Source organism: Onychostruthus taczanowskii, unplaced genomic scaffold (genome assembly GCF_017590055.1).
Source record: "Onychostruthus taczanowskii isolate IOZ18803 unplaced genomic scaffold, ASM1759005v1 scaffold73, whole genome shotgun sequence".
NCBI classification, from domain to species: Eukaryota; Metazoa; Chordata; class Aves; order Passeriformes; family Passeridae; genus Onychostruthus; species Onychostruthus taczanowskii.
The window spans coordinates 2,739,603-2,765,664 of record NW_024505118.1 but is presented as its reverse complement, the minus strand read 5'-3'; the positions used below and the strand labels follow the sequence as shown (position 1 = coordinate 2,765,664).

At 35.4% G+C, this 26,062-nt stretch overlaps 1 protein-coding gene across 2 annotated transcripts in view; it reads left to right on the top strand.

Annotated features, from left to right (window-relative positions):
• The window catches only part of TBC1D23 (TBC1 domain family member 23), a 40,813-nt gene that overhangs the window by 8,622 nt on the left and 6,129 nt on the right, over positions 1–26,062 (top strand). Inside the window, exons 6-23 of one of the 2 annotated variants that reach the window (XR_005953974.1) lie at positions 239–344; positions 2,246–2,450; positions 3,646–3,769; positions 5,905–6,029; positions 6,143–6,186; positions 7,076–7,179; positions 7,949–8,071; positions 9,022–9,114; positions 11,675–11,845; positions 12,068–12,110; positions 12,870–12,976; positions 13,651–13,793; positions 15,165–15,209; positions 18,226–18,314; positions 21,075–21,210; positions 21,726–21,920; positions 23,059–23,193; positions 24,903–24,990. Coding sequence is in view for 1 of the 2 variants with exons in the window: in XM_041422429.1 (XP_041278363.1) it covers positions 239–344; positions 2,246–2,450; positions 3,646–3,769; positions 5,905–6,029; positions 6,143–6,186; positions 7,076–7,179; positions 7,949–8,071; positions 9,022–9,114; positions 11,675–11,845; positions 12,068–12,110; positions 12,870–12,976; positions 13,651–13,793; positions 15,165–15,209; positions 18,226–18,314; positions 21,075–21,210; positions 21,726–21,920; positions 23,059–23,140 (1,935 nt within the window). In the remaining variant the exon portion in view is untranslated. Of the gene's footprint in view, positions 1–238; positions 345–2,245; positions 2,451–3,645; positions 3,770–5,904; positions 6,030–6,142; positions 6,187–7,075; positions 7,180–7,948; positions 8,072–9,021; positions 9,115–11,674; positions 11,846–12,067; positions 12,111–12,869; positions 12,977–13,650; positions 13,794–15,164; positions 15,210–18,225; positions 18,315–21,074; positions 21,211–21,725; positions 21,921–23,058; positions 24,831–24,902; positions 24,991–26,062 lie in introns of those variants that run through there. The other variant, XM_041422429.1, reaches the window with a different exon arrangement.

Here is a 26,062-nt window from a genome sequence, read left to right as displayed (position 1 = left end):
TAAATCAAGAAGCAGGAAATACCTGAAGTTGTGTTTCATTTGAGGTAAAAGATTTAATTGCCAGAGATCTCTACAGAAGAGATGTAGTACTGGAATTTTAATATGCATCTATGTTGATTCAGTTTAAGAATAGTTCTCTTCTTTTTTTTTTTTTTTTTTAATAATTACTGAGTTCAGTTATTGAACAACTGCAAAAATACACTAAAATATTTAGAGTGTTTTCTATTTTTATTTTCAGATTGCACTTAATGTTGTGGGAAAGGGGGACAGCCTAGCATCCTGGGATGGCTCCTTGGACCTACCTGAGCAGAGTATAATTCATAAGGATTGCCAAGAACTAATTGGTAAGTTCTGTTACATTTAGATCATCAGTTTGAAAACTTCTTTATTTAACTCAGTTGTCTTAAGACTTTATTTCAGTTAAATGATCCGAATGATGCTTATGTTTTGGAGGAAGATGAAAGAGCAGATAAAAATCAGTAAGAAACTGTCAGAAAACAATAGTATCTTCTGACCTGTACACAGACTCTGGGAGGGTGACATCATGGGAGTTCAAAGTATTAGCTTGTAAATGATGGTTTGCATAGCCAGAAAGCTTTGTGAGATGAAAAGATGGTAATTGTTTTCCAAGCTCCATCTTTTAAAGCAGACATTCTTTATTTAGTGTCCTTCAGGTTTTTAATTGTGGAAGGTGTGGTTCTTAATCTGAAAACCTGTTGTAGCACAAAAATGCATATAGCATTTGAGAGAAGAAATATATTAAACATTTTGAGCTTCAAAAACTGTTTTAAAGAAAGATACTTTTAAATAGCATTTTCAGCAAAAAATGAAAGCCTCTGTTTGTGCAAGCAAGGTGCTGCCAGGACAAAGGAAACAATAATCTGGCATGTTTGCAAAGAGCTTGCCACAGAACTGACGTGGTGCAGCAGCATTGGTATCAGTGATCACTTGATGGGATCAATGCTGACTCATAAATCAGGATACATCTCACAACTTCAAGAGAATCTTTATTACCTATCATTTTATTTATTCTTGTGCAGTTTAAAGTTAGGGCAGAGGATGGAGTTGGTGCATGCATACATATCTGCCACTTCTGAAATGCAGTTTTACACTTTCTAGCCCTAAAATCTGGTCGGAGTTATTTTCCTTCTCTCTGTCCTGTAAAGGAAAGAGATGGGGGTGGAATTTCCATTCTCTTTTTTAATCACAGTCTCTCTTCAGGAAGATGCAAAGTGTTCTGATTATATTCATAAAATACAAAATTAAGCACTTCCGTGTCTGATAATTCTCTTTTTGTATTTATTGGCAAATATTTTGTGATATGTAAGGATTTAAACTGATGAGGGACCAAATGTAAAGTTCAGAAAGAAGGTTATATGAAATAAAGGAGGTTATATGGAGACTTCAATTTTTCATTGGATTAAATGTGTCTATTTCAAAGTTTTAGCAAAGCAAGTAGTCTCCAAAATTTAAGTATATCCTCAGTTAGCATGTGAGTTTTATGTACTGTTTCATTTTTTTGAGAGATAGAGAAAAGGAATGCCAAACATTGACTGGGTTGTCAATATTGTTGATGGGAAAGTTTTAAAGACTTTTGTCATAAAAAAATTTACTAACAGTCATGAGACTCATAGTCTTCTTGTAACTGAGGGGGAAAGACGTTTCCTAGAAATTTAATGCCACTGTGTTAATGTAGTGTGTACAGGTCTCTTTCCTCCATCCTGGACATAAAAAAATGTGATTTATAAATTAATGCTAAAATTTAAGTCTGTAAGCCTAGGTGATCTCAAACTTCTGATTTAGATTCTTTTACATGTCAGTCAGCTTTTGAGTGAGGAATTGAAGGTATGCATTGTGGATTGATCTGTGTTGAAATTCAAATGAATTGTTGTAGAGCTGAGCCTAAGCTGTGTGCTGAGCACATCAGATAGGAGTAGAAGAGGAGCATTGAAAGAATCTACCTCTTTCTTTTGTATAGATCCTGGAAAACCCAAACTTCTTTCATCCTGTTGTTATGTTATTTAAATGTCTTATCCTACTGGGTTTATAAAATCAGTTGTATTCTCATACCTTTTTTAATGCCTTTCTGTAAGAATTTAATCCGAATAGCCAGCTTTTTGTCTGTCTGATTTTGTTGGGTTTTTTCTCCAGTCAGTCCTTATTGGCGCAATTGTGTTGTGAAATGATCTCATCCAATTTCTTTGAAAAGCCTTTAACACAGTTTGTATTCCTGTGCCTGTTTCAGACCAGTTGTCGGTGCCAGAAGAAGAGAAGTCAGTATTAACTTTGGATATTGAGTCTGTTATTACTTTTTACTGTAAATCACGCAATGTTAAATACAGTTCTTGCCTTGGCTGGATACATCTGCTCAGACCTCTGGTGCACCTTCATTTGCCCCGCAGTGATTTGTACAACTGCTTCTATGCTATCATGAATAAATTCATTCCAAGGTAAAACTCTTTCTTTTCCATATATACTATTTTTATTGGCAGTAAAAGTATTCTCTGAAAGAAAAAATCCAAGAGGTGATTGGGTTGGTTTAAGATACAAAGAATTAGCTGACTGATGTGACTGATTTAGATTCAGTATGCCTTTTAAAGAGCTATCCTTTCATGCAATATCAAAACTTACTTTTTATGAACTAATTCATATAGGTTATGTGAAAGTGGCTTTTTGCTCCCTTTCCTAGCATTTTTGATATCTAATATACTTCTATTCCTTCAGAAGCAGTAATTCATAAACACTAATGAAGTCTCAAAATCTTTTTAGAAGTTAATATTTTCCTTAAGTTCTTTTAAGTTGGGACTGAATTTTTTTAAGTTGCTAGGTATTTTTAATGACAAATACTAAATTTGAGATTTTCGTGCTGTTGGGTAGGTGCTCTCACTAAAGTAAGTTTTTATGTATGTTGGAGCACCATGACACTTCAGCAAGCCTGGATAGTCTGTGATTAAAGGTCTTAGTCTGATTGCATGGAGAGGAGATTCCAGCCTGGCTGGTGGATATGTGCCCAAAATATGTAAAATGCATTTTTGCTGTAGTGGCAGGAAGCAAGCATTTATCAGTCCTGTCACTTGACTCAGCTCGTGTCCCTTTCTGCTCTGAAACACTCTTGGGCTCCGTGAGCTGTTTGGGGATAGTGGCAATATGGCCACATAACCCTTGTGCTTTCAGCTGTAGAAGGCTTGCAGAGTACCTGGTATTTGAGCTTCTCTGTAGGAATCTAGGTGGTGTTGCAATGAGGTGTAGGCTGTTTCCTGGTTTTTCTCCTCAGTGGGAGAATGAAAGACATAGATAATTTACAGTAGATCAGCGAATCTCTGCTCCATTGGTACCATGATAGACTTGTTTTGAGATTTAGATCTGTTTTAAATACTTCTGTATTATATAATCTGTCAGGCAGAATTTCATTCTGCTGCCTTGATAATTTAGTGGGGGTTTCAGTGTTTTTGGGGTTTTTGTTGGTTTGATTTGGCTGGTTGGTTTTTTGACTCTTGAGGCAAGTTGACTTCATGATCAGTCCCTGTGAATTAAAAGAGCAATGTACAGGATATTACATGATCACAGATACTAAAGAATTGCTGCTGTAAGTCTGAAAACTGCAATATTATGGGGGAGTTTATTGTTTTCATTGCTACTTTTTAGGGATTGTTTTATGAAGGGAAGACCCTTTCATCTATTTAGACTGTTGCTTCAGTACCATGAGCCTGAACTCTGCTCCTATCTTGATACCAAGAAGATGACTCCGGATTCATATGCACTCAACTGGGTAATAAAGTGAAAGTAGGGAAACATCATAAAAAATAAATTTTCTGTTAAAATTTAAGTACATGTTGTGACTTTATGGAAGAGTAGTACAAGCAATTAGAATTGCATATATATTAAAATAAATTGCATGTTTTAATATAGTGTGGGCTTTTTTTAGTGTTTAGCATGAGATATGAGGTCTTGTTAATGTCATATTTTTATTGTACTGGGTGAGTTCTTATTGAGTCACTGATACTGGGAGCTTGTTGGAGTAAGGAAAAATGAGAGCAGCTGGCATACTCAAAAAGCAAAAAGTTAGTTTTGATTGTGGGCAGCTGTATGTTGTAGATATGGGTAACATAAGTCTAACAGATCTTTTAAAGCTGAAGAATTAATTGTTTTAGAAGCCTCCCTGCTAAGGCATATATGTATGTCTTTTAGAATTTAGGCACATATATTTTACAACTTTTGAAGCATTAGTCATTTCCTCTTCAAAACTGCCTCAGGTTATGGGTAGCTACAAAGATTCTCATCTCATAATGTTTTGTAAATTTTGTGTGGCTAGACTACAACAAAATTTTTGTATCAACGCTATTTAGTATATGCAATACAAAATCATGATACTGTGCTTGCACAGGCAAAGTCCATAATTTAATAGAGAAGGCTTTGACCCATGAACTTTTCTATGTTCTTCTTTCATATTCATTGGCTATGTAAAATTTTTTTCAACCTCGTGAATTTTCAGTCAAAGAAGTGAAAATTAATGAATTATTAAACTGTGAGGTCTGTCTTTGGGGTTTTTTTTGTTTGTTATTTTTAAAGTCTGCTGCCAATTTTAGTATAAAATTGTGTCTAGGAAAAATTTTCACATTCTCCAAATCTGCCTTTTGCCTTCTCATGAGCCTTCAAAAGAGAAATCAGGTCCTTTTTTGTCACTCAATTTCCCTTTTTTAATATAATTTTCCTTAGTACATACAAAATTCTTTGAAGTTGTTTCTTCAAATTTTGAAACCTAATTAGAAAAAGAATCTCCTCTCTGAAAGGTGGTAGTGAAGTAAGCTGGTGTAGCTGCCAGTTCTCAACACCATGCTTCCTGGTGTACAGTTTTGGGAAAAAATCATAAGTTTCATTTTATATAATGAGATTACAGTAAAATTCTCTGTTTCGTCTGTGAAAAATCTGTCTATATAAGTGTATCACTAATACTTAGAAGTATATAAGCAACATACCAAGACTGTCATCTTGTTCATGGATGTTTTGTCTTCAGTTGCATTTGAGCCAGAATTGAATAGATCTATCTTTTGCTATAAAACTATACTAGGAAGTGTTGAAATATTCCATGACAGTGTTTTAAAACAGATACCAAGCTTTTGAAAGCTGTAGCTATGTTGATACATTTGTGAATGTATGTGGAATTTGTGTGCATCAGCGAGTACAGTAAGACCCCAGTGAAGTCAGCTGGCATGCATTTGAGTTAGGTGTGATTGTAAATCTGGCATGTATAGTAAGAAGTTCCTACCTTTTATCTCCTTTGACTTTATATATCAGAGAGGATGTTTTTTCAAGTGGAGCATGGGAACAGGCAAAGAGTTTCTTAAATGGTAATGAAAATTTTCTGATGCTTGCAAATGTTTAATTACTCAGTCATAAAGCATCGTAATGTAATGCTAAGTAAGTGATGTTGTCAAAATAATGTTCAACCATGTTCAATTAGCCCAGTTCTACTGTGGAAAATAAAAATAATTATGTTTGCAGGATCCTTTCAAAGCCCTAATTGCTATGCTATTTGAGTAAATATATTCTCTTATGATTGTCTTGTTGATATAATTGGTATTTAGCAGTGGCTGTGAGCTAAACAGTACTCCATCTTGACTGTGTTATCTGTGGTTGAATTTGCAAGGCTGGCAGTGTACAGCAAACTTTGCCTTCACAGTAATCATATTTATTCAAAGATAATCTGTAGTGTTGTGCACTGTTTCCGTAAAAGTTGGTTTAGAAGTTAGAACCATCCTTCAGTACATTGGGCAGATGTAGGGTTTATTGTAATTTTGTTAGGTTTATTTTCTTTTTGATACTTTGTATCTCTCTTAAAAAGGTATTCCTGATAAGATTGTTCCTGGTAATTGCTTTTTCTCACATTATTTTCCAAATTTTTAGCTTGGAAGCCTCTTCTCGTACTACTGTTCAGCTGAAGTCACTCAGGCAATATGGGATGGATATCTACAACAAGCAGATCCATTCTTTATTTATTTCTTAATGTTGATCATCCTTGTCAATGCAAAGTAAGTGTATAGTTAATTCTTTGGGGCATTCTTTGCTGACACTGTTTTAATCCAGGTTTGTTTCATTTTGGTTTTACTGACTTAATCTATGCCTGTGACTTTACTGTTTTCAGAGACGTTATCTTAGCACAAGAATCAGATAAAGAAGAAATGATAAGTAAGTACTTCTCTTACATAGCTGCTAGTTAAATATTTACTATATACTGTAATCCCCATTTATTACTATTTTTTGTTGCTAAAGAGCTAGATTGTTAATTTCCATGTGATTTTTCTCATTTTTTAATCCCTTCACATTCTAATTCTTTCTTATTTTTGCTGCTCTGTCCTTGACCTTCTTTCCTTATTCCTTTTAGTGCTCTCACACCTAGTTCTATTCTTCAGTTTGAAGTACTGGAAACAATCACCAGAAACTGGTCTTTCTAAGCCCAAAGCAACAGCTTTCAAATCCTTCTTTAAATCCACTGCACTTGTTGCATTTGCTGGATTGTCTTAATGCACACTTGATTTGAGCCTAATTAAATGTTTTTATAGAAAATGTGTTAAATTTCAGTGGAAAATTTAAATAACTCTTGCCTTTGTATTTTTTTTACACACGTAATACAACATAATTAATAATCTCTAGTAGTTCAAAATGACAGCGCTTGGAATTTTGTGTCTTTTCCATGAACTGCCGAGCTACACCCTTGGGTTATCCTGGACAGAGACCAGTGCTACTGATTAAGTGCTCATTTTAAAGGATTCTCCCGGTCAGGGCTCTTTAGAAAAGTAGCTGACTTAGAATAGAAAGCTAAAACTGTACAGGAGTAAGAATGTGGTGAAAAATAACTTGCATAGAAGTTTTGAACATCTAGCAAAAAGTGAAAGTTTTCTATGGATAAGGAATATTTCCTGTATCTTCACTTTTCATCTGGAGAGTGGATCAATATTCGCGTTTAGTCAATACACTAGATTGTTATGCCTTATTAAAAATAAGCTGTTTTGTGGTCTGTGTTGTTTCATTTCTGTGTCTGAAATAGTGTTGCATTTATGTTGTTTGTTTGTCTCAGAATTCTTAGAAACATCACCAGCCAATCTTGATTTAGAGGATATAGAAGATCTCTTCTCTTTGGCACAATATTACTGTAGCAAAACTCCGGCTTCTTTCAGGAAGGTAATAACAGTAATTTTGAAATTCTCTTCATTTTGGCGAGTGTTCAAGCTCTTGCTGACAGTAACTTGAATATTTCATTGCAATATACTTTCTTTAAACATTTTTTCATGTTGTTCTCTGGTGATATTTATTGTTAGGCTCTTTGAAAGATAAGGTTAACTGATACATGAGAGAAGCTTCCTTGCAATATTCTCGCTTCATGACTGATAACCTCATTTTCCAAAAGAGGCTGTTCTAAGAAGTGAGGAGGCTAAACTTCATATTGACACAATTGCATGGTAGTACCCTGCACAGTAGTGCTTTGCACTTTGTGTTTTGCAAAAACAAAGAGTCTCTTACTATAGATAGATCTATTATCATCTGCGCTGTTTTTGCAGCGCTTCCTTAGTCATGATACCTGATGTAGTGAATGAATGAAATAAAAATATTTGATAGCCATTGCCCTCAGCTTGTGTGTACTTCCTCTGATGTCTGTAGACAGATATAGGAGGTTTTCTTGTGGGGAAAAAACAAAACAACTGAAAAACAAATACCAGAGGCACTGCATCATGTTGGTATGGTCAGAGTGGTGAACAAGCATGTTTGCAATGGAAATGCAGACCTTGCATGATTTTTCAGAAGGAATTTCAGTTGATCAGAAGTTTCATTACTGTGTGGACAGGATCCGCACGTGTGGAACTTGATGTTTGCAATGGATGTAGTTTTATTTTAAACTTTCATACATAAAGACAATGGCTTCACTTAATGGTTTTTTTCCTTGCCTTATTAGGACAACCACAGTCTTTTTGGTAGCAGCTTGCTGGGCCTCAAAGATGACGACACAGACTTGAGCCAGGCTCTCTGTCTAGCAGTTTCTGTGTCCGAGATTCTGCAAGCAAATCAGCAACAAGGAGTCAGTATACTGAATTAACCTTCCCCCCCAGTTTTATAGAAAAAGGAAATAATCAATCACTAACCACTAGTTTTAAATACTAACAGCACAAATGAGTGTTTGCTATTTCAGGAAAAATATTTTTGTCTTCAAGCTTTCTCCCTTGTAAATGATCTGCTGTCTTCAATGCATTTGTGCTGTAGCAAGGAGCATAGGGGAGCTTAAGACAGATTTGAATTTGAGGAGTGTGAGCTGAAAGTAGTATCTCACTAATTTGAATTCCATCCCAAATGTAGCTACTGTAGAGGAAAATTTAAAACTCACTACTCAGTACCTTTGAGAAGATCACTGTTAAGGAATATCTGTCTTTTGTCAATGAAAGGTTTAAATGAAAAAAGCAAAATTGATTGAACTTGTTTCAGTAGAAGTTAATTGGAGATGTAGATGCAGGGACTTCACTAGAAATATTTAAGACCCATATATGGATCCTAATGTAGTTAGATTACAGTGTTTTTTATTGACTACTGACTTCTTGTTGCAGTTTCCATGCCCCAGTTTTGTCGTGCATAGTTTGGGCTTTTTCCTCGTCCACATAAAGTTAAGCATCTGTTTATATCCTGTCCAAGTTGGTGGGACATAAACCCATCCTTATGTGCTGTGCTGGCTAGTAGTGGACTCTTGGACTGTCTCATACCCACTATGTTTCCTCTCAGTAGAAATTATATAATTGCATTTGGATGATCCTTTCCCATGCCCAAGCTGATGTATTAATGGAAAGCTGATACAGGAATAGTACTGGTGGACTGGTAACTGTAGACAAAGTTTAGATTAATCAAAAGAAGTAAGATTTATTTTTTTTAATAGCTCTTAGCCCCTCTGAGCAGTTCCTGTAATATTTGAGTTAGTATTAGAATGTAATTGAATTCTGCCAATAATTATGCAATTTTGAAGTTTAAAAATTTCTCTTTCAGGAAGGAGTGAGATTCTTTGTTGTGGATTGTCGTCCTGCAGAGCAATACAATGCTGGGCATTTATCAACAGCATTTCATTTAGACTCAGATTTGGTTTGTATGCTTTTTGTTTCTTTACTGGTATTTGAATCCTAAATGAGATGGAAGGAGAGAGAAATGCCTGCCTTGAAAAATGAAGTATTCTTAATTTAGGCTTCAATCCGTGGACTGCAGGGTCTAGCTATGTGATGATAAGACTTCAAAATTTAGCTTCTCTAAAGGAGATGGTAGAACCATCATTTTACTGAGAAGTTTAGTCCTTAATGACATTAGAAGACTTCCAGTTCTTTGGTTAGGAATGGAAACCCATACAGATTAAAGACTATACATTGCTTGGAGGAGAAATCTCTTTTTAGCATCCTAATTTCCAGTGAAAGATGTAATTAATTTTTTTTAAAGAGCACTTTTTTTCTTTGTCTCTTTTTTTTTTTTTTTTTTTTTTGTCACAGCCAGTCTTATTATAGTCTGCTTTTACAGGGCATATATTTTGAAAAGGATTTTGTTGCTTCTTTAAAATTTTTGCTGTACAATACGAAAGAGAAAGTACATTGATTTTGGCACTGAGATCTCCTATGAATTAATAATTTCAATAAAGATTTTGTACTTTCTATTTGATTATGAATTCCTAATTGTACGTTCAGTCATATTTTTCTCTGTCCTTTTTTCCTCCCAAAATCAATTCCATTTCAACAGTGTATTCATCACTTCTGGATTAGCCCTCAACTGTTTTACTTTAAGCAGTCTGTGGAAGCTGTATGGAATGATTTATTTGGAAATATGTCATAAAATACTTTTATACCTTAGTTAAGTTCAATCCGGCATGTCATATCTTTACCTCTCTAATTAAAATGATGCGTTATTCAGTGCTATATGCACATGTATAAATATAATATTAAATGTAATTGCCCAGGAGAGAATTGGAGGCTGAAGAGCAACCCTAGTGCTTTCTGTAACTATCTGAAGGAGTTTGTAGCAAGACGGGTGTCAGTTTCTTCTCCCATGTAATGAGCTGTAGGACAAGAGGAAGTGGCTTCTTGTTGCACCAGGGGAAGTTTAGGTTGGATATTAGGAAAAATTTTTTTTCCCAAAAGGGTTGTCAAGCATTGGAATGGGCTGCCCAGGGAAGGGGTTGAGTCACCATCCCTGGAGGTATTTAGTACTTTTAAACATGGCAGTTGGGGATGTGGCTTAACAGTGGAGAGTTGGCATTGTGAGGTTCGTGGTTGGAGTCAATGACAAGAGTCTTTTCCAACCTAAATGGTTCTTTGATAGTGTGGTTTTTAACCTGGATCAAAAATCATTTAGGAAAAAACTTTCTCTGTCCTGTGTGGGTGTTCTGCTAGTCTTAATTGAATGTCATATTCAGTGTAGTAGAAATAAGCATTTAAAATTAAGTAGTACAAATAGCTGATAGTATATGAAAAAGGTGTCCATAAAAACAAGTCTTAAATTAGATGTCATCTGTTCATATGTATTTAAATTGTATATTGGAATTAATGGTCTTTCATTAACCATGGCAGATGAATGTGACCAGGTTCATCCTTGTTTTTAAAAGTCAATACTAGGAAAACATTATAGGGAAAAACCTTTGTGATGAGAAGTCATTCATGGAATTGCAGTGCATTTTATATTCCTGTATGTGCAAAGCATGCAAAAATTATTGTAGGGAGAGACAATGGGGAGAGAAAGCACTTTGGAATCCATCTCATTTATAGTTAGAGGAAGTAGTGAGATTTAGGACCTGTGTAATAAAGCAGCAGCCTTTATCTCTAGGAAAACCTCAGTTAAAATTCAGCCTTACTTACTGATGGCTAGGTTGTGTACTTCTGACTTTGTCCTTCATCATTTCATCCACTGTACAGACAAAATGATGAGAATCCCTTCTGGCCCCTCCCTGCCCCCCCCTCCATCCAGTTACAGATCAAAATTCTCTTATGAGTTTAAATAAGTACCTTCCCCACAAACACAGGTTAAAATGCTAGCTGTATTGAGAAAGTCCCTGTTTCTCCATCTCTTTCATATGGAACTCAAGTTTTTGCATGCATAGTAGCCCTTCATGTATCCCAGCCTTACCTTTTTGGGAGTACAAAGAATCACAGATACCTCCTTGTACTCTCAATTGTAATTTCTTTTCCCAAACCTTGATAAGTAAACGAGAAAAAGCTTAGTGGGGAGGCATCAAGAGGAAGACTTTAGTAGCCTCTAGAAATTCTTGGTAGTTTAAATGGTTTCAAATCTCCAAAGTTTGGATGTATTGTGGTTAAGCATGTGTAAATATAGAAACCAGTCCCACTGCTGTATTACCAAATCAGTGCAACATGAAAGTTGCAAAGATTTGTTCCACTATTACTTGATACCTTCAGAAATAAACTAACAGATGTTAGCTGTGTTTCTTTCCTGGGGAGAGCAAGTGGGGTGAGGAAGTAAAGGACCAGTCACAGTGTTTATGTAACGTGAGGTGTCGTTCAGGTTCTGTGTGTGTGACTTGCACAGTGCTGAGGTTGCCTTGCTTGTGCTCAAGGAATTGTAACCATTCTCAAAGTTTGTCTCCTTTCACAACTCATTTTACACTATCTTGGTGTCAGACAGCATTTTTTGTTTGTTCATTTCACAGATGCTTCAAAACCCATCAGAATTTGCACAGTCTGTAAAATCCCTGTTAGAAGCACAAAAACAATCTATTGAGTCTGGCTCCATAGCTGGTGGGGAACATCTCTGCTTCATGGGAAGTGGCAGGGAAGAAGAAGATATGTACATGAACATGGTGTTAGCACATTTCTTACAGGTACTATTAAATTGCCACTGGTTTAACAGCTGGAGTAAAGGGTGTTTGCATGTGTCCTTGATGGTGAATGGCAAAACATTTTCTCCTTAAAAGCGGAACTGATTTTTACATTACTCAAGTTTACAGTTTTTAGCAAACAAACTAACCACTATGTCATTACCTTACTTGCCGAACTCATTCCACAGGTTTTTGCTCTGATCAGAACTATCTTTTCTGTTGCAGAAAAACAAGGAGTACGTAAGCATTGCCAAAGGAGGCTTTATGGGTAAGCTTATTAATAATGAAATTTGACTTGAAAAATTCTGATTTCTTAACACTGTTGGTATTTTTGAGGCTTTTGCTAAAAAACATCTAAATGAATAGCAGCTAGGTCTCATTTGTCAGATTTTTGTTTTGTGTAAGTAAACACTGTGCGCTTACACATTTGTGGTTAACTCTTAGGGCTTTCCCAAATTTCTGAGTGGTGAAAAATTAATGCAGAAATTGGAGAAATTCCTTCTTCCAGCTTGTCATTCTTGATGTTTTAGCCACTGTAGATTGCAGATTCATATGAAGATGCAACTTCATAATTACAATTAACTGCTGTAATGATTTCTTAAATCAGAAGTTCATAATTGATTAGTTCATGTTGCTGGAAATAATCAGGCTCTACAGCAGTGGGGAGATCTGTGCTACAATATGACATTATTAACAATACAATAGAGGCATTATTAATCAATATGTGTGGTGTTATAAGAACTCTTCAAGATCAAAGCAGTGATTTATTTTTAATTGCTGCTGTATTCTAAATGTTTATCAAAATAATTAGTTTATTAGGTACATAAGTAGGCATTAGATGGATTTTCTTAACGCCTTTGTACTACTGAAGGAAAAGCCAAGGATTATTATAGTGACCACTGAATTTATCTATTTTATTGAATTGTGGGGAAAAAATTGTTACTGATTAACCTCAGGTATATACAATATTTTCATCAACAGACTAAGTCCAGTGTAATTCTGAATGTTTTTAATGGCCTTTTAACAGCCCTCCAACAGCACTTAGCAGATATCAATGTGGAAGGACCAGAAAATGGATATGGCCACTGGATTGCTAGTACCTCCGGCTCAAGAAATAGCATAAGCTCTGTTGATGTAAGTGAAATTTTAGTGCAAGTGTTACAGTGGGATGGGAGCCCTAGGTGTCATGTGTTTTTTCTTCACATTCCTCATTCACATTCCTCATTCCTCTATTCCATAAAATGCATTATTGCAAGTCACGACTGTTTATACTTGTGTGTTTAATTTCAAACTATGATCACAGTCTAGTCATAGGTGACCTAAACATTTTTATCCTCTTGAGGGGAAGAGTTTTTAGGTAGGAACTTGCTGTAGTCATTCTCCAGCAGAATATGTGTAATAGATAACTCTTTCCCTGGCTCTTACTCTGGGAACAAGTTACTATAAAGTGGCATACAATTTCATGGCACAGCTCAAAATTGTATCTTTTCTACAACTGATATATTATGTGTAGAATTTAGCTTTTAATTTAGATGCAGTGTATCACTAATAGGATTCCTTTGTCTAAATGTCCATAGCAGAGTAATATAGTTTGTCAAGCTTGCCTTGTGGGATGATATTTTCCACAGTCACATATCATTGCTGTTATTTGATAGAATTCTAAAGAAATACTCAGTTGTGTAATTGAGGTTCTACTGAGTACCAAAAAGTAAATTGCTGTTTTGTAGTCTGTTTCCTTTTTAATAAATTCATTGAGATGAAATAACATACTTTTATATGATTAATCCTGAGAGGAGTTACTTTTACAGGGTGATTCTCCTAACGGTTCAGGTGATGGAAAAGGAGTGAAATCCCTAGTGAATAAAATGACTGTTGCTTTGAAGACAAAATCTGTGAATGTGAAAGAGAAAGTTATCAGTTTTATTGAAAATACATCTACTCCAGTGGACAGGTGGGTCATCTATATCTCGCTGTGCATTAGCTGGGAGAAGTGACTGCCTATTTCATGTGGCTGTTTGTAAGCGAAAACTGGGCTCATTAGGAAAAAGTTGTCTCCCATATTCGGTTTTTTAATTTTCTACCCCTACCCTCCTCACAATTTTATCACAACCCAGGGAGCCTACTGTGCTCCTCAGTATTGGAAGGCCAATGTGGGTCCTGTTGCCTTGAATGCTTATCTAGAATTTGTCACTTAATTTCACTTCTTATAGTGTGTCAATTTTGTGTTCATTCTGAAAGTGAACAATTATTTCAGTTTTATTTCAGTTCCTCCCCATCCTGACACTAATGAAATAGATGAATGGCAGTGGGATTCTGGATAGGTTCATTTGGTTGGTTGATTTTGTTCTGTTTTGGTTTTTTTCACTGCTGTATCTTGGCAAATTGAGTTTGCCTCTTTTAAAGATCTCAGTTTTTTTCAAGTCCTTATGTAAAGGTGCTTTTCAAACTCAGAGTCGACCCGTGTGTGGTTTTTGTGTCTTCAGGTACAGCAAGGAATGAGAATGTGCAAGTAGACTGAAGAACACTCTCAAATTTGGAAGTGATGATTCCAAATAATTATCTTAACTAAATACAAGAATAATAGCACTCATCTGTCAGAGCTTTAAATGAAACGCTTGTTGTAGTTCTTTAAAATCCAGCCTTTGAAGGTGTATGTTGAATATCAAGACACTGGTATTCAGGAATCTCAGAAACCTAGTTTTTGTTTGATAGCAGGATTTAAAATATATGCCAAATGAAGAGTAATTTTTAATAGTCTGGTACCTCAGATCATTCCTTTATTCTGTGTTGGAAAATGTTTTTCTAAAATACTGTTATTACTTTTATTTCACCATTAGAGGCAAAACATTCTTAAATAATGTTTGGTAGCTTTTGCTTTGTGAGGAATTAAACTGAATGAATGTGAAGATTTAAACTGAAAGAGGGTAGATTTAGACTAGATATTAGGAGGAAGTTCTTTACAGAGACGGTGGTGAGGCGCTGGCACAGATTGCCCAGGGAAGCTGTGGCTGCTCCATCCCTGGCAATGCTCAAGGCCAGGCTGGATGGAGCTTTCAGCAATGTGGTCAGGTGTAAGGTACCCCTGTCTGTGAAATCAAGTAATGCTTACACATACACCATAGGTAGCATATGAAATGCATCTTTTAGTAGTTTTTTTTGCAAATATTTCTTTACCTTGTGTCCAGCTTTCATTGTTTTTATTTACAAGCATCCTCCTTAAGAAGATACATTGCCAATATAGAGAATTTCAGCTATTTATCTAGATTTTTCCTTTACATTTTTTTAATTCTTTTGTTCTGTCCTCTGCCCCAATGTACTGTAGAATACCTTTCAATATTTCCTGGCCAGACAGAGCAAGCCTGGAGCGGTAAGCTTGATAATTAAGCAGTCTGACTAAAACCACCTTTCTTGTATTTAGCATGGCATCGCAATGTTTGTAAGCATTGGTTACACTGACAAGATTGCTTGCGTATTTTGATATTAATTTCTTGAAATATATTAAAGCTATTGTTTTTTACAAGCACTGGTCAAGAGACTAAAGGAAGGAAAAAGAATGTATTGGCAGTGCTTTCTTCTCTTAGTTTCTGCTTTATTATTTCTGTTCTCTTCCTTACTATTGCTTTTTATGGATTTTTTTTTTAACCTGTCATTTCCTATATACGTTTTATTAGCAACCTGTACTAGTAGAAGACACCAGAAACAATTACTGAACAAATTATGGCTTAATGTTTTAACAAGAGACTATAATTATGAAAAGTAAACTTTTCATAAAATTTCATCAGAATTTAGATATGACAGGGAACCCATGTGGAAATTCTGTCTGGAAGTCTCAAATTTTTATGCATCTTATCTATATTTTACCTGGTGATAGAACATGCTGAAAGAAACAGACATGCTCATTACTTGGAAAAGAAAACTGATAAGTAAATATGCTTTGCAATTCTACCTCATCTTGTTCACATAACCACTGCATTTCATGCAAATGCAGAGGCCCTTCACATTTGACTCAAATACAGTGTCTTATAATTATTTCAGAAATAAAAATTGTGACTTGAGTTTTTATAAAATTACTTGTGATAATTGAAGAGCAGCTCATGCATAATCACTTTCGAACTTTGGTTATACTTTAGGATTTCTGTAGCTTTTGACCCACTTACACTGAAATGCATGAAAGTTAGTGCTTGATTAATTATTGAAAATATTAAAAATGGGCTTTCAAGTAGTTTGTACATAATTTGAGCTGGGAGTCACCCAAAAGCATCACAGAAAGGTGTTGTTTGTGTGGGAGAAATCAGTAGTAATGTTCTGTAGAAGAACAGTGGGAATGGCCCAATAGCACATAGTATGTTTTGTTAATCTAGAAATACTTAAGATCATGGGGATTGTACCCCACATTTTGTTGATCTGTTTCTAGAATATGGTAAGCAAGTGTTCAAATACCAAATTAAATATGGTGACTCTTTGATAACTCAGAGATGCATGAATCTGTATTTGTAATCAGGAAGTTTTGATATATTGAGATTTTACTTTGGTGATTTTGTTTATTCCTTTCACTCCTATTGCACATCTTCTTTCTTTGGGTAGATGCAAGAATAAATTAGCTCACACTTTATATCCCTAAAGTATTTTCTTAAAATTACAGCTCTTAAAAACCTGTAATGGCATTTTTTCTGTATCAATTGAATTAGATCTACTTTGTGTTTATCACCAGGATGTTTCATTTGGCAGGTTTGCCACCAAAGGACATTGCATTCAATTTGTAATCCTGTGATGATGGCCTTCCATGTAATGTAAAGGGAATAAATTTCTAGTTTCAGATGTTGCCAGGCTTTTATAAAGTAGCTTTTTACTCTATTGTTTACTCTCTTGTCCTGACTAACTTCATTTGATAAACACTAGTGAGATCTGCTCTTAGATCCTCTCTGCTTAATTCAATTTGACATTATTTAAATGTGCTGCTTCTTTCTCAATACACATTTGTGTATTACTAAAGCATGTTTACAAAAGCCTCCATATGGAAGCACGGCCCTCTTGAATTGTCAGTGTCATTGATGCTTATTGTCTTAAACACTAATGAGCATGTTATTGTATGTTTATTTTTGTGCCATTGTAGACCACATTTCTGTTTGTTTGGTTTTTAAACTTCCCCTTATTTTGTTTATATTAGTAAATTTTACCCATAGAAAATGTTGTTTTCTTTTCTAACTTCCAAGTCTACTTTCAGGTATCCCTAAGTAATAGCATTAATTTACATGTTACTAAACCTGTTCCCTGTCCAGCTTGTTTCTACAGTAACATTTAAACTGAAGTTTGTGAAGGTACTTAAAACAGGAACCAAAGCTTAGTGTTGGTAGGAAACATAAACACACAGTATGGGGAAGGAGGTTCTGGAACTGGAGGAAAGGTTTTCTGGTTTTGTTTTGAGTTTTTAAAAACGGCTAAGTGTTGCCAGTTCTAAAGGCTAAAATGATGAACTGTTTGGTTTTTTCAGAAATTGCCTGTATTGTTGCTTTGTGAACTTTCAGGTTTTTCTCATATTTTTCAGGTATTCTCAACAGTTGAGGGCAAGAGCTTTTAATTCAACTGTGACCATGTAATCTCAGCATTCTGAGCTGGAGCTTTAAAATATCTCAGGATTTGCAATCTTACTGTCACACATAAAGACTCAGTTGTGTGTGTTTGTGTCATTTGATATGACCTGTAGAAACAATTTAAATGTGATTTTTGACAACACATAAATATCACACTGGTGCTGGGATTGTGGGATTGTAGCAGTATGAATTGTTTGAGCAAATATTTCAAGATTTTACTCAAGCTGGAAGTAATGAACAGGAAGTCAGGGTTTAGACTACCACAGATGGTTTCTAATAACCCCACTGTGTAGTTCTTAAGGCATTTTGTTATCTTTTGAGGAATTAACCAGAAAAATGAACTGCCAGACATGTTAGTTAATAGTCTTTGTTTTTTGCTTTATCTGAATTTGGCATCCTTGTGAAGTTGCCCTGACTCTCCAGATACGTTTTCATTTCATGGTAGAAATGTAGCATGTTGTCAGTTTTCAGGTCTCTAATGTATGTTGACATTTGAGAAGATGAGCAGAAGATGGGGCTTTTTTAAAACAAAACAGCATTTCTTTCCACTTTCTTTGTTACTACAGTCAGCCTCACAAAGTGGCTGAACTATGTGCTTTCACTAACCAAGTTGCTTGATGGGTCACTCACTTCTTCCTTGCAGGCAGCTTCATGAGAGTCTCTTGTCATTCTCTGTTGCACAGCTGTGTTTACATTTTGCTAATATGTTACTGTGGAACTCAGACCATCAGTTTGAAAGTTACTTTTCTTCTCCCGTCCCACGTTTTCTCCTCCCCTTTTCATTGCCAACAGACATGTCAGCAGCAGTGACAGAGTAGGAAAACCCTACCGTGGTGTGAAGCCAGTATTCAGCATTGGAGATGAAGAAGAATATGATACTGGTACAGTAGAAAATTTTTCTTTTACCTAGATTAGTTTATTTAGACAAAATTATTAAATTGGACTCAATCAAACAGTGTATCTTACATCTTTGTCTTGCAATATGATACTTGTCTATTATTGTTGTTCATGTATGTTATGGTAATGCCTAGGACTGACCCTCTTCAAATACATAGGAGCAGATTAAATATAAAGTAATTTGTGGTAAGCACCAAACAGCCAACAGGAAGAAATTCAAATAAGCAGATTTAGGGGATCTTTTGTCTTCACTTGTTATTTCTGAAATAAAGATATTTTCCAACACTGATCTTGTACGTATAAGCTGGCAATTGTGCCTTTATTACTCACAACATTAAGCAAAATATAAAAGATGTAGTTTGGCTTATGTATCTCAGTTTAAATGTCTAGTATTGTCTGTTAGTGTAATGATCTGAATTTCTGAAATATAGTTGGAGCTAGACTTTAAATGGCTAATGTGTACACACCTCTCCAGTGTTTCAGACTTGGCTTTTTAGCAACGAATCTATTAGTGATTGATTCATCTCTTGATATGCATGCAGATTGCTGTAGGAAAAAAAATACAATTTTTATTTAAATTTTGTATCTCGTTGAAAAACTACTGGCAGAATTGGAACACCACACATTTCATAAAGGTTTGTTTGGAGGTTTTTTTGAGAGCGCTTCCAACATTAGAATGGTTCCAGCCTGCTGTTGCCCTGGTTTTGCTGTGGTAGTTTTAGCCCACTCCCAATCATCGTCTCACAAATAACTCTTCTGTGGCCAAAAGGCATGTTTGGCTTGTGTTGGAGAAACAAGTAACTAGTCTGAGAATCTTTGATACGCAAAAGAAGCAGTTCAGGAAGATTAATGAGAGTCACAGGTTTAAATAACATTAATGACAAACAGTTGATCATCATCTGCAATAAAAATTGTGAAGGGGCAAAGTGAAATTATCAGGTAGAAGCTTTAATACTAACAAGATATTTCTCCAAATGCCGTGTAATTAAGTTTGCACAGTTCTTTGAGCATCCATAATAGTGTTTTGCAAAGTCTGTGTAGTTTCAGAAAACCAAATTGTCCGGAACATGTTTTCAGTAATATTTTTTTACTAAGTTCTATTTAATATTTGCTTTTAAAAGCACTATTACCCTTGGTAATTAAGCAGAATCACAGAAATTGGAGTAAGCAAAGTCAACACATATGAAGTGAAATATATATATGATCTTGATACAGAAGAATGCAAAAAGTTAACCTGTTTCTGAATAATTGGTTTTGTCAAGTTTTAGTGTTTGGAGTTTTTCTGTAGTAAGTAATTGCAGTCAGCTGTAATTATTGCAGCCTTCTCTAGGTGGATCTGCTTGAGCAGGGGGTTGGACCAGGCGACCTCCAGAGATCTCTTCTGTCCTCAGCAATTCTGTGATTCTGTGACATGAGGGTGGATTATTGTTCCATTTGCTCCAATTCCGTAATGTATTTTTCAGTGACAGTGTTTCCCAAAGTGTGTTTCAAATTCTGAATTGCATTGAAGAAAATAGTTTAACAAAGTCTAGGAAACTGGCTTTGAAAAAGGCTCTTTGAAGAGCTGTCCTGAGTTATTTCTGGGAGTAATTTGTATGGAGTTGATATAGTTGATTGTGTTAGATAACTAGGTTGCTTAATTTCTTCTAATGCAGCACCAAAATTACTGTGTAAACATAATCACCATCTTTAGACATAAAAGCAATATTTTGCAACTAAGTAATAACACGTGCAGGAGTTTTGGGTGTTTCACCGAGGTCTGTGCTGAAAATTTCAGATTGGAATATGTTCTTAAAATGTCCTTAAAAAAGGATGTGAAGCCAAAGACAACAATTTTTGCCAATGATCCAAGGTTATCTAAGATAGTAAGGACAGACTGAGTCTTTTGCTAATGGGCATGACTGGGTAATAAAATGGCACTTGAAATTCAGTATGATTTTAATGCAAGAAAGACATTAAAAAACCCCCAACCACTTCTAGTTTCAGATCCAGTGGTGGTAGAATGATTTGGACATGTCCAGCAGCAGTGGGTTTATAATAAGTAAGCAGTCATTAACAGTCAGAAAAGCAAATCAAATGCTCAGAAATCTATGATTCACCCACACATTGAATATTGTGTGTCTTCTGCCCTTGATGTCGGAAACAATGTTTGAACAGAACAAGGTTCAGAGAGGCATAAGTAGGGTGAGGAAAGATGTGATATTACTTTCACAAAAGGCACAGCTGAATATTAGAAGTTTTGTTATGTGAAAGAGGCATTTTAAGGTAGTAAAAGTGATCCACAAAAATAATGCCTGACCTTGAAAGGGATCAACAGGTGTTAATTTCTTCTTGTAAAAGAAACTACAAGCTACAAGAAGAGACTCTCCTGGACTGTAGTTGGCTTGATTTTGGTACTCCTTGCCAAAAGATATTGGTGGTTTAAATGCAAAATGTTTATACGGCTTCAAGGAAAGTCTGGACAAGTGACTTTCATTGTGAAAGAAATCCATGGCACTTTACTGCAGGGACAAATCGGACCAGCCAGAGATACCCCCTGACCTAAAAATACTTGTTTGTTGAGAGAAAATTAAGAGGGAAATATCAGATATGCCATTTTCTTTCTTCCCTCTCTTTAATTCTATATGGTTAGGTACACTTGCTTTGAACCAGTCTAGCTACAGTGGGTTTGAGTGAATTGAAAAGTTAGCTGATGGGTGTGATTTTTTTTTTTTTTATGTTTTTACCCCTTCCATTCAACCCAGATGAAATTGACAGCTCCTCAATGTCGGACGATGATCGAAAAGAGGTCGTCAACATCCAAACATGGATAAATAAACCTGATGTGAAGTATAACTTTCCATGTAATGAAGTAAAAGAAAATGGACATATGTTTCCCAGGTACTGAAATTAGTGAAAACATCCATCTTGATAGACATTCTACAGAAAAGTGTTGGTCACTTAACTTAGCCTTTGTATTAAATTAGGAAGTGAAAGTGTGAAACAAACTAGAACAAAGTGTTACTGTATTTGCATTCTTGTATTTGCAGAGTTGTAGAATGGTAATTATGTATAAAACCTGGTGTAAAGTTTTGCTTTGAAGAACAAGGTAGTAAAAAAAATTGAAGGGGGAGAGAGGGGCTGGAGGTACTTGGCATGCTCTGTGCACCAGTAATACTGGGGGAGATGCCATGTTAGTTTTCAGAAATAGCTGTGCAACAGTACTCAAGGAAATTCTGAAGTCTTTTGTACAACTTTCTTCTTTAGGTATTATGAAAGTATTAAAACTGTTTCTTAGGTTTGGTAGCTGTATTATCTTGCTCTGTCTATGTAGTTTAGTAATAGAATTTAACTTTCTAAATAGCTGATATGTAAATCATTAACAAAATTAATTTGTATTTTTCTTTTCCTTCAAGTCATCTCCTAGTAACAGCAACTCATATGTACTGTTTGAGGGAGATTCCATCACGAAAGGGACTGGCTTACATACAGTCTCGACAGGCACTCAACTCTGTAGTCAAAATCACATCCAAGAAGAAACACCCAGAACTTATCACCTTTAAGTATGGAAATAGCAATACTTCAGGCATAGAAATTCTGGCAGTTGAAAGGTAAGCCTTCTCAGTAGCACAGGTGTAAATGGTAATGATATCCAGGATGATGTACACTGGAAATCAGGGATATGCTGTAATTCCCAGAATTGAGTTCAAAAATAATAGTTTTTATTTAGGAATACATAAATCAGATATGAACTAGGGGAAAAGATTTGCCAGTAAACTGATGGGTGTTTATGAGACCCAGAAGAGAGGAACTGCAACTACTTGGGGATGGGATGTGTGCAAGTGTTTTCTTTTTGTAATAGGTCTTAAAAATGAAGTGGACAGTTCTCTGCAGCAAAAGTATGGATTTGTGAAGCGTGGGATTTAAGAGTACGGTGGAGTAATTTTTATATTTTTTTTGACATCTGACTCATAGTCTCTGTGCATTGTGCAGGAAGTCCAGAAGCCTAAATTCAAAACTCTTGATTCCCTGAAACCTGATTCCTGGAACTTACATGTTGCCATGCTCAGTATTTGCATGCTTAAGAGGAGGAATGGGTCAGATGGAGTGAGGTATCAGGCTTTTTTCCACTGGTGTAGCCTGCTGTTCTTGACACTGTTTTAAGAAGATTGCTGATAGCAGCTAGATGTTTTTTCATCTTCCTTGGAGAGAACTGTGTGTAGGGGAGGCTGTGTTTTCACAAGAGAGGGGAGATGAGTTTCCTACCTAACTAGGGATGTTCTGTGCCTGTTGGCTACTTAGGTTTGTAAAGATAAATTAAAATTTTGCAGAGAACTTTACTGCTTGTTGAATTACTTAATCACCACTTTGCGAACCGAAGCAGATTGATCTAGAGCTACAGGAATTGAAAAACAAAAACCAAAATACCACAAAACAAAATCCAAGCAAGGACTTCTATGCTTCAGTGAGACAGTGTTATCTGTAGAGATCTGGAATGGTCTGACTGATCCCATTGTCAATTTTTCTTTCCAGGATGGCCTATAAAGTACTCCTTAACAATTCTAAGTTCACAAAGAGCAAGTTTCATAGTATAATCAGGAATTAAATGTTATTTTTTAGCATTTTTTCCATTTTAATGTATTCCCCTCTTCCCTTCCTCCTATACACAGGAAGAATTAAAAGAATTATGGAATTTATACTGAAAAATTTTATAGTGAATTAATGATGGCTTTTTAAAATTTTTTTAAGGTATTTGATTCCAAATGCAGGTGATGCTACCAAAGCCATAAAACAACAGATCATGAAAGTGTTGGATGCCTTGGAGAGTTAATAACTAAAGACTTCGTAGAGACCAATTTATAAAGAAGAAGCAACCAAGATACTGTATGTGGACACAAGCTGACTGTTTCCCAACTGAATACTAACTTAAGAGAATTTTTCTGTTTGCTGGTGGGAGTGCCTGAGTAGCAGGCTTCAGATAGGGTAAATTATTATCCATTCCTGAACAGGATTTTTTTTTTTGTTTGTTTGTTTGGTTTTTTTTGGTTTTTTTTTTTGTTTTTTTTTGTTTTGTTTTGGTATTGTTTTGGAGAAGTGTTTATTATAAAGGTCAGTTTGTTTCTTTTTAATGCAGCCTTAATGGGAGTGATCTGCATCTTTGCAAGAGCAGATGCAGCTGGGTGAATGTTAAAGGAATGAAGGACTGGGAGATACAGAGGAGCAATTGAAAACAGAATGCTTTTAAAATTATTATCCCTTGTAAATAAAATGTCTCCATTACCTACAGTCTAGAATTGGATTTTGCCTACCAGGTAGTATCAAAGACTAATTAAAAATTTTGCATTTTCAACAGGGCAGATACAAATCTTAAAAACACTCTTTTCACATTAAAAGTGGTTAAGTCCAGTTTGGGCTGCAGATAAATGGAAAAAAGTACAAGCAATTTGTAAAATTAAGGGGTTTTTAAAGTCTTACCAGCTACTAGGCTAAATAACTGGAATTGGTGGTAAAGATTATTTTTCAATACTGAAATTAACTGTAGTTTTTTATTACAGGGTTGTGATTTTTTTTAGATTATGCAGAATTTTACATTTCTTAGGTTGAGGCTGTTTCCCTTGTAAAGACAACTGTGTGCATTGAAATGCATGTTTCATGACAAAATATGACAGTTGAAAACAAGTTGCCTTGCTCCTCAGAAGCAAAGTATCTAAGAACTTTAGATGTTTAAAACCCTTCAGTTCAGCACAAAAGTGAGTACATGCTGACCAAAGATGTGTTCAGCAAGAAGATGAATGCTCAGAAAACCAGGGGAGAAATTCCAGTGCTGCATACCTGTGATAAATGTATTCTTTACCAGTTACTTTCATTGGTTCAGGCATTTGTTTATATTATTTTGAGTAACAATTTCTAAATTAGTAAAGATTTGAGAGATGGCAACTATATGAATATTCATCGTAAGCTTTCCATTTGTTCAAGAATGGTTCTCTTGTTCAAAGCTCAGTACAGAAATGTTCTTATGGACAAGGCAGAGCATCTTTGTAGACTGATGGGAAATCACCAAAAACTGTGAAGATAATGGGGATTAGCTTTGCTGCATAAAATCTTCTGAGTACTTGAATCAAAACCTATGATTTGGTACTACATCAGAAGGTAAAATAAGTTAAACTGACCTTTATAAAAAGCAGTTATTCTAAGTTATTTTACTAGGAATCAAGCTAGGGCACCTTAATTCTGGAACTAATTACTTTTTTTTTCCTTCTTAGTATCTGAGTAAACACCAATAGAACTTGAACTGTTGAAAATATTTGCATGAAATTGCACCTGGGCCAATGCTCATGTATGTATAGTTTTGCCCAGCAGCTGTTGTATTACATTTTCCTCTTCCTAGTCCTTCCTGAAAATATCCTCAAAAATCTCTAACTCTGTGCCTACTTCAGCAACGAGATTTTTTTCATGTAAAGATGTTTGTGCTACTGTTTATAAACTACAGTTGTAAATAAACCAGTACAATTTGAACATAACTTGTTCTGTCAGAAGACATTTAGTTGCATACTGTGTAAATTCTCTGAATCAATTAAAAGTTTTTCCTAAAGGTATTTTGTAAATGGAAGTGAATTTGATCTTTGGAGTGGAAGATGCTGACTATGGATCATAGGGAGCTACTGCCAGTGACTTCTTAATGTAAGTATTTCAGAATTTAAGTTAATTTCATTAAGGACTTTTGGGTGAGCATTCACAGAAAGGTCAAAGTGAATTCACAGATAATCAAGTTATAGAAAAGGTTTCTGCATAAATTCCAGACTTCTCAACGTTGTATTTTTGTTATGAAAATGCTGACAGAATGATACAACATATTTCTCCTAGTCGGAAGGGGGAAAGTGAAAATGACACTCAGCTGTTAAACAGGTGTATTTGAGTAGTAAATGTGGAACGTGGCTAATGTGTATGCTGCACTGTGAGGACAGCAAATACAGCAGGCCTTTGAGATCTACAGCAAGTAAAGCAACAGGAAGTCAGTTCTTAAATCCTTTCTCTGTAGAAACATATAATCCAAGCCATTTAGAGGCTAATTATTTGTAAATTTTAAGGCAATGTACAAGTTATCAACAGACCTCTTATCTTAAAAAGCTCAGCCCAAATTATGAATAATTTCAATGGTGCTGGTGTATCTACTCACAGTTTAAGGGCCACTTTTGCCTTATATTGTACATACCTGTAGTTACTGTTTTTGTTATAAAACTTGTATTACTAAGCAGGAATTCTAATTATAGTACTGCAGTGATATTTTTTGAAAAGAAAAATCAAAAAAGTTGGTATGCTACTTCCTGTCCCTTTTAGCTTCAATGATTTTTTAAAAATTATATTTGCTAGAGATGTGTTGGCTCTTGTTTTATTCTGCATACACCACGGTCTATAATGTTGACTATAAGGTGACAGTTATGATGCAGGAGTGACAGAAAGGAGGTCTGGAGTAGGAAAGAAAGTCTTGGAGTAAACTTCCCTGCCAAGTGAAAGCTCTTACCTTTGTGTCATAGTGAAAGTTGGCGTTTCTGTGCTCACTGTGCTCACTTCTGTTCTTCACTTGTCTCACAAATTCTTTTGCATTGTGATTTGTATGAGAATTTGTAAAGAACTTTACATGTATTACCCACCAAAAATACTGTTGATGGCACAGTTGCAATTTTTAAAGTTGCCTTTTCCTGTTAGCCCTAATACATGGGTCTCACCTGTGATTGGATCTTTTCCTTCTTCC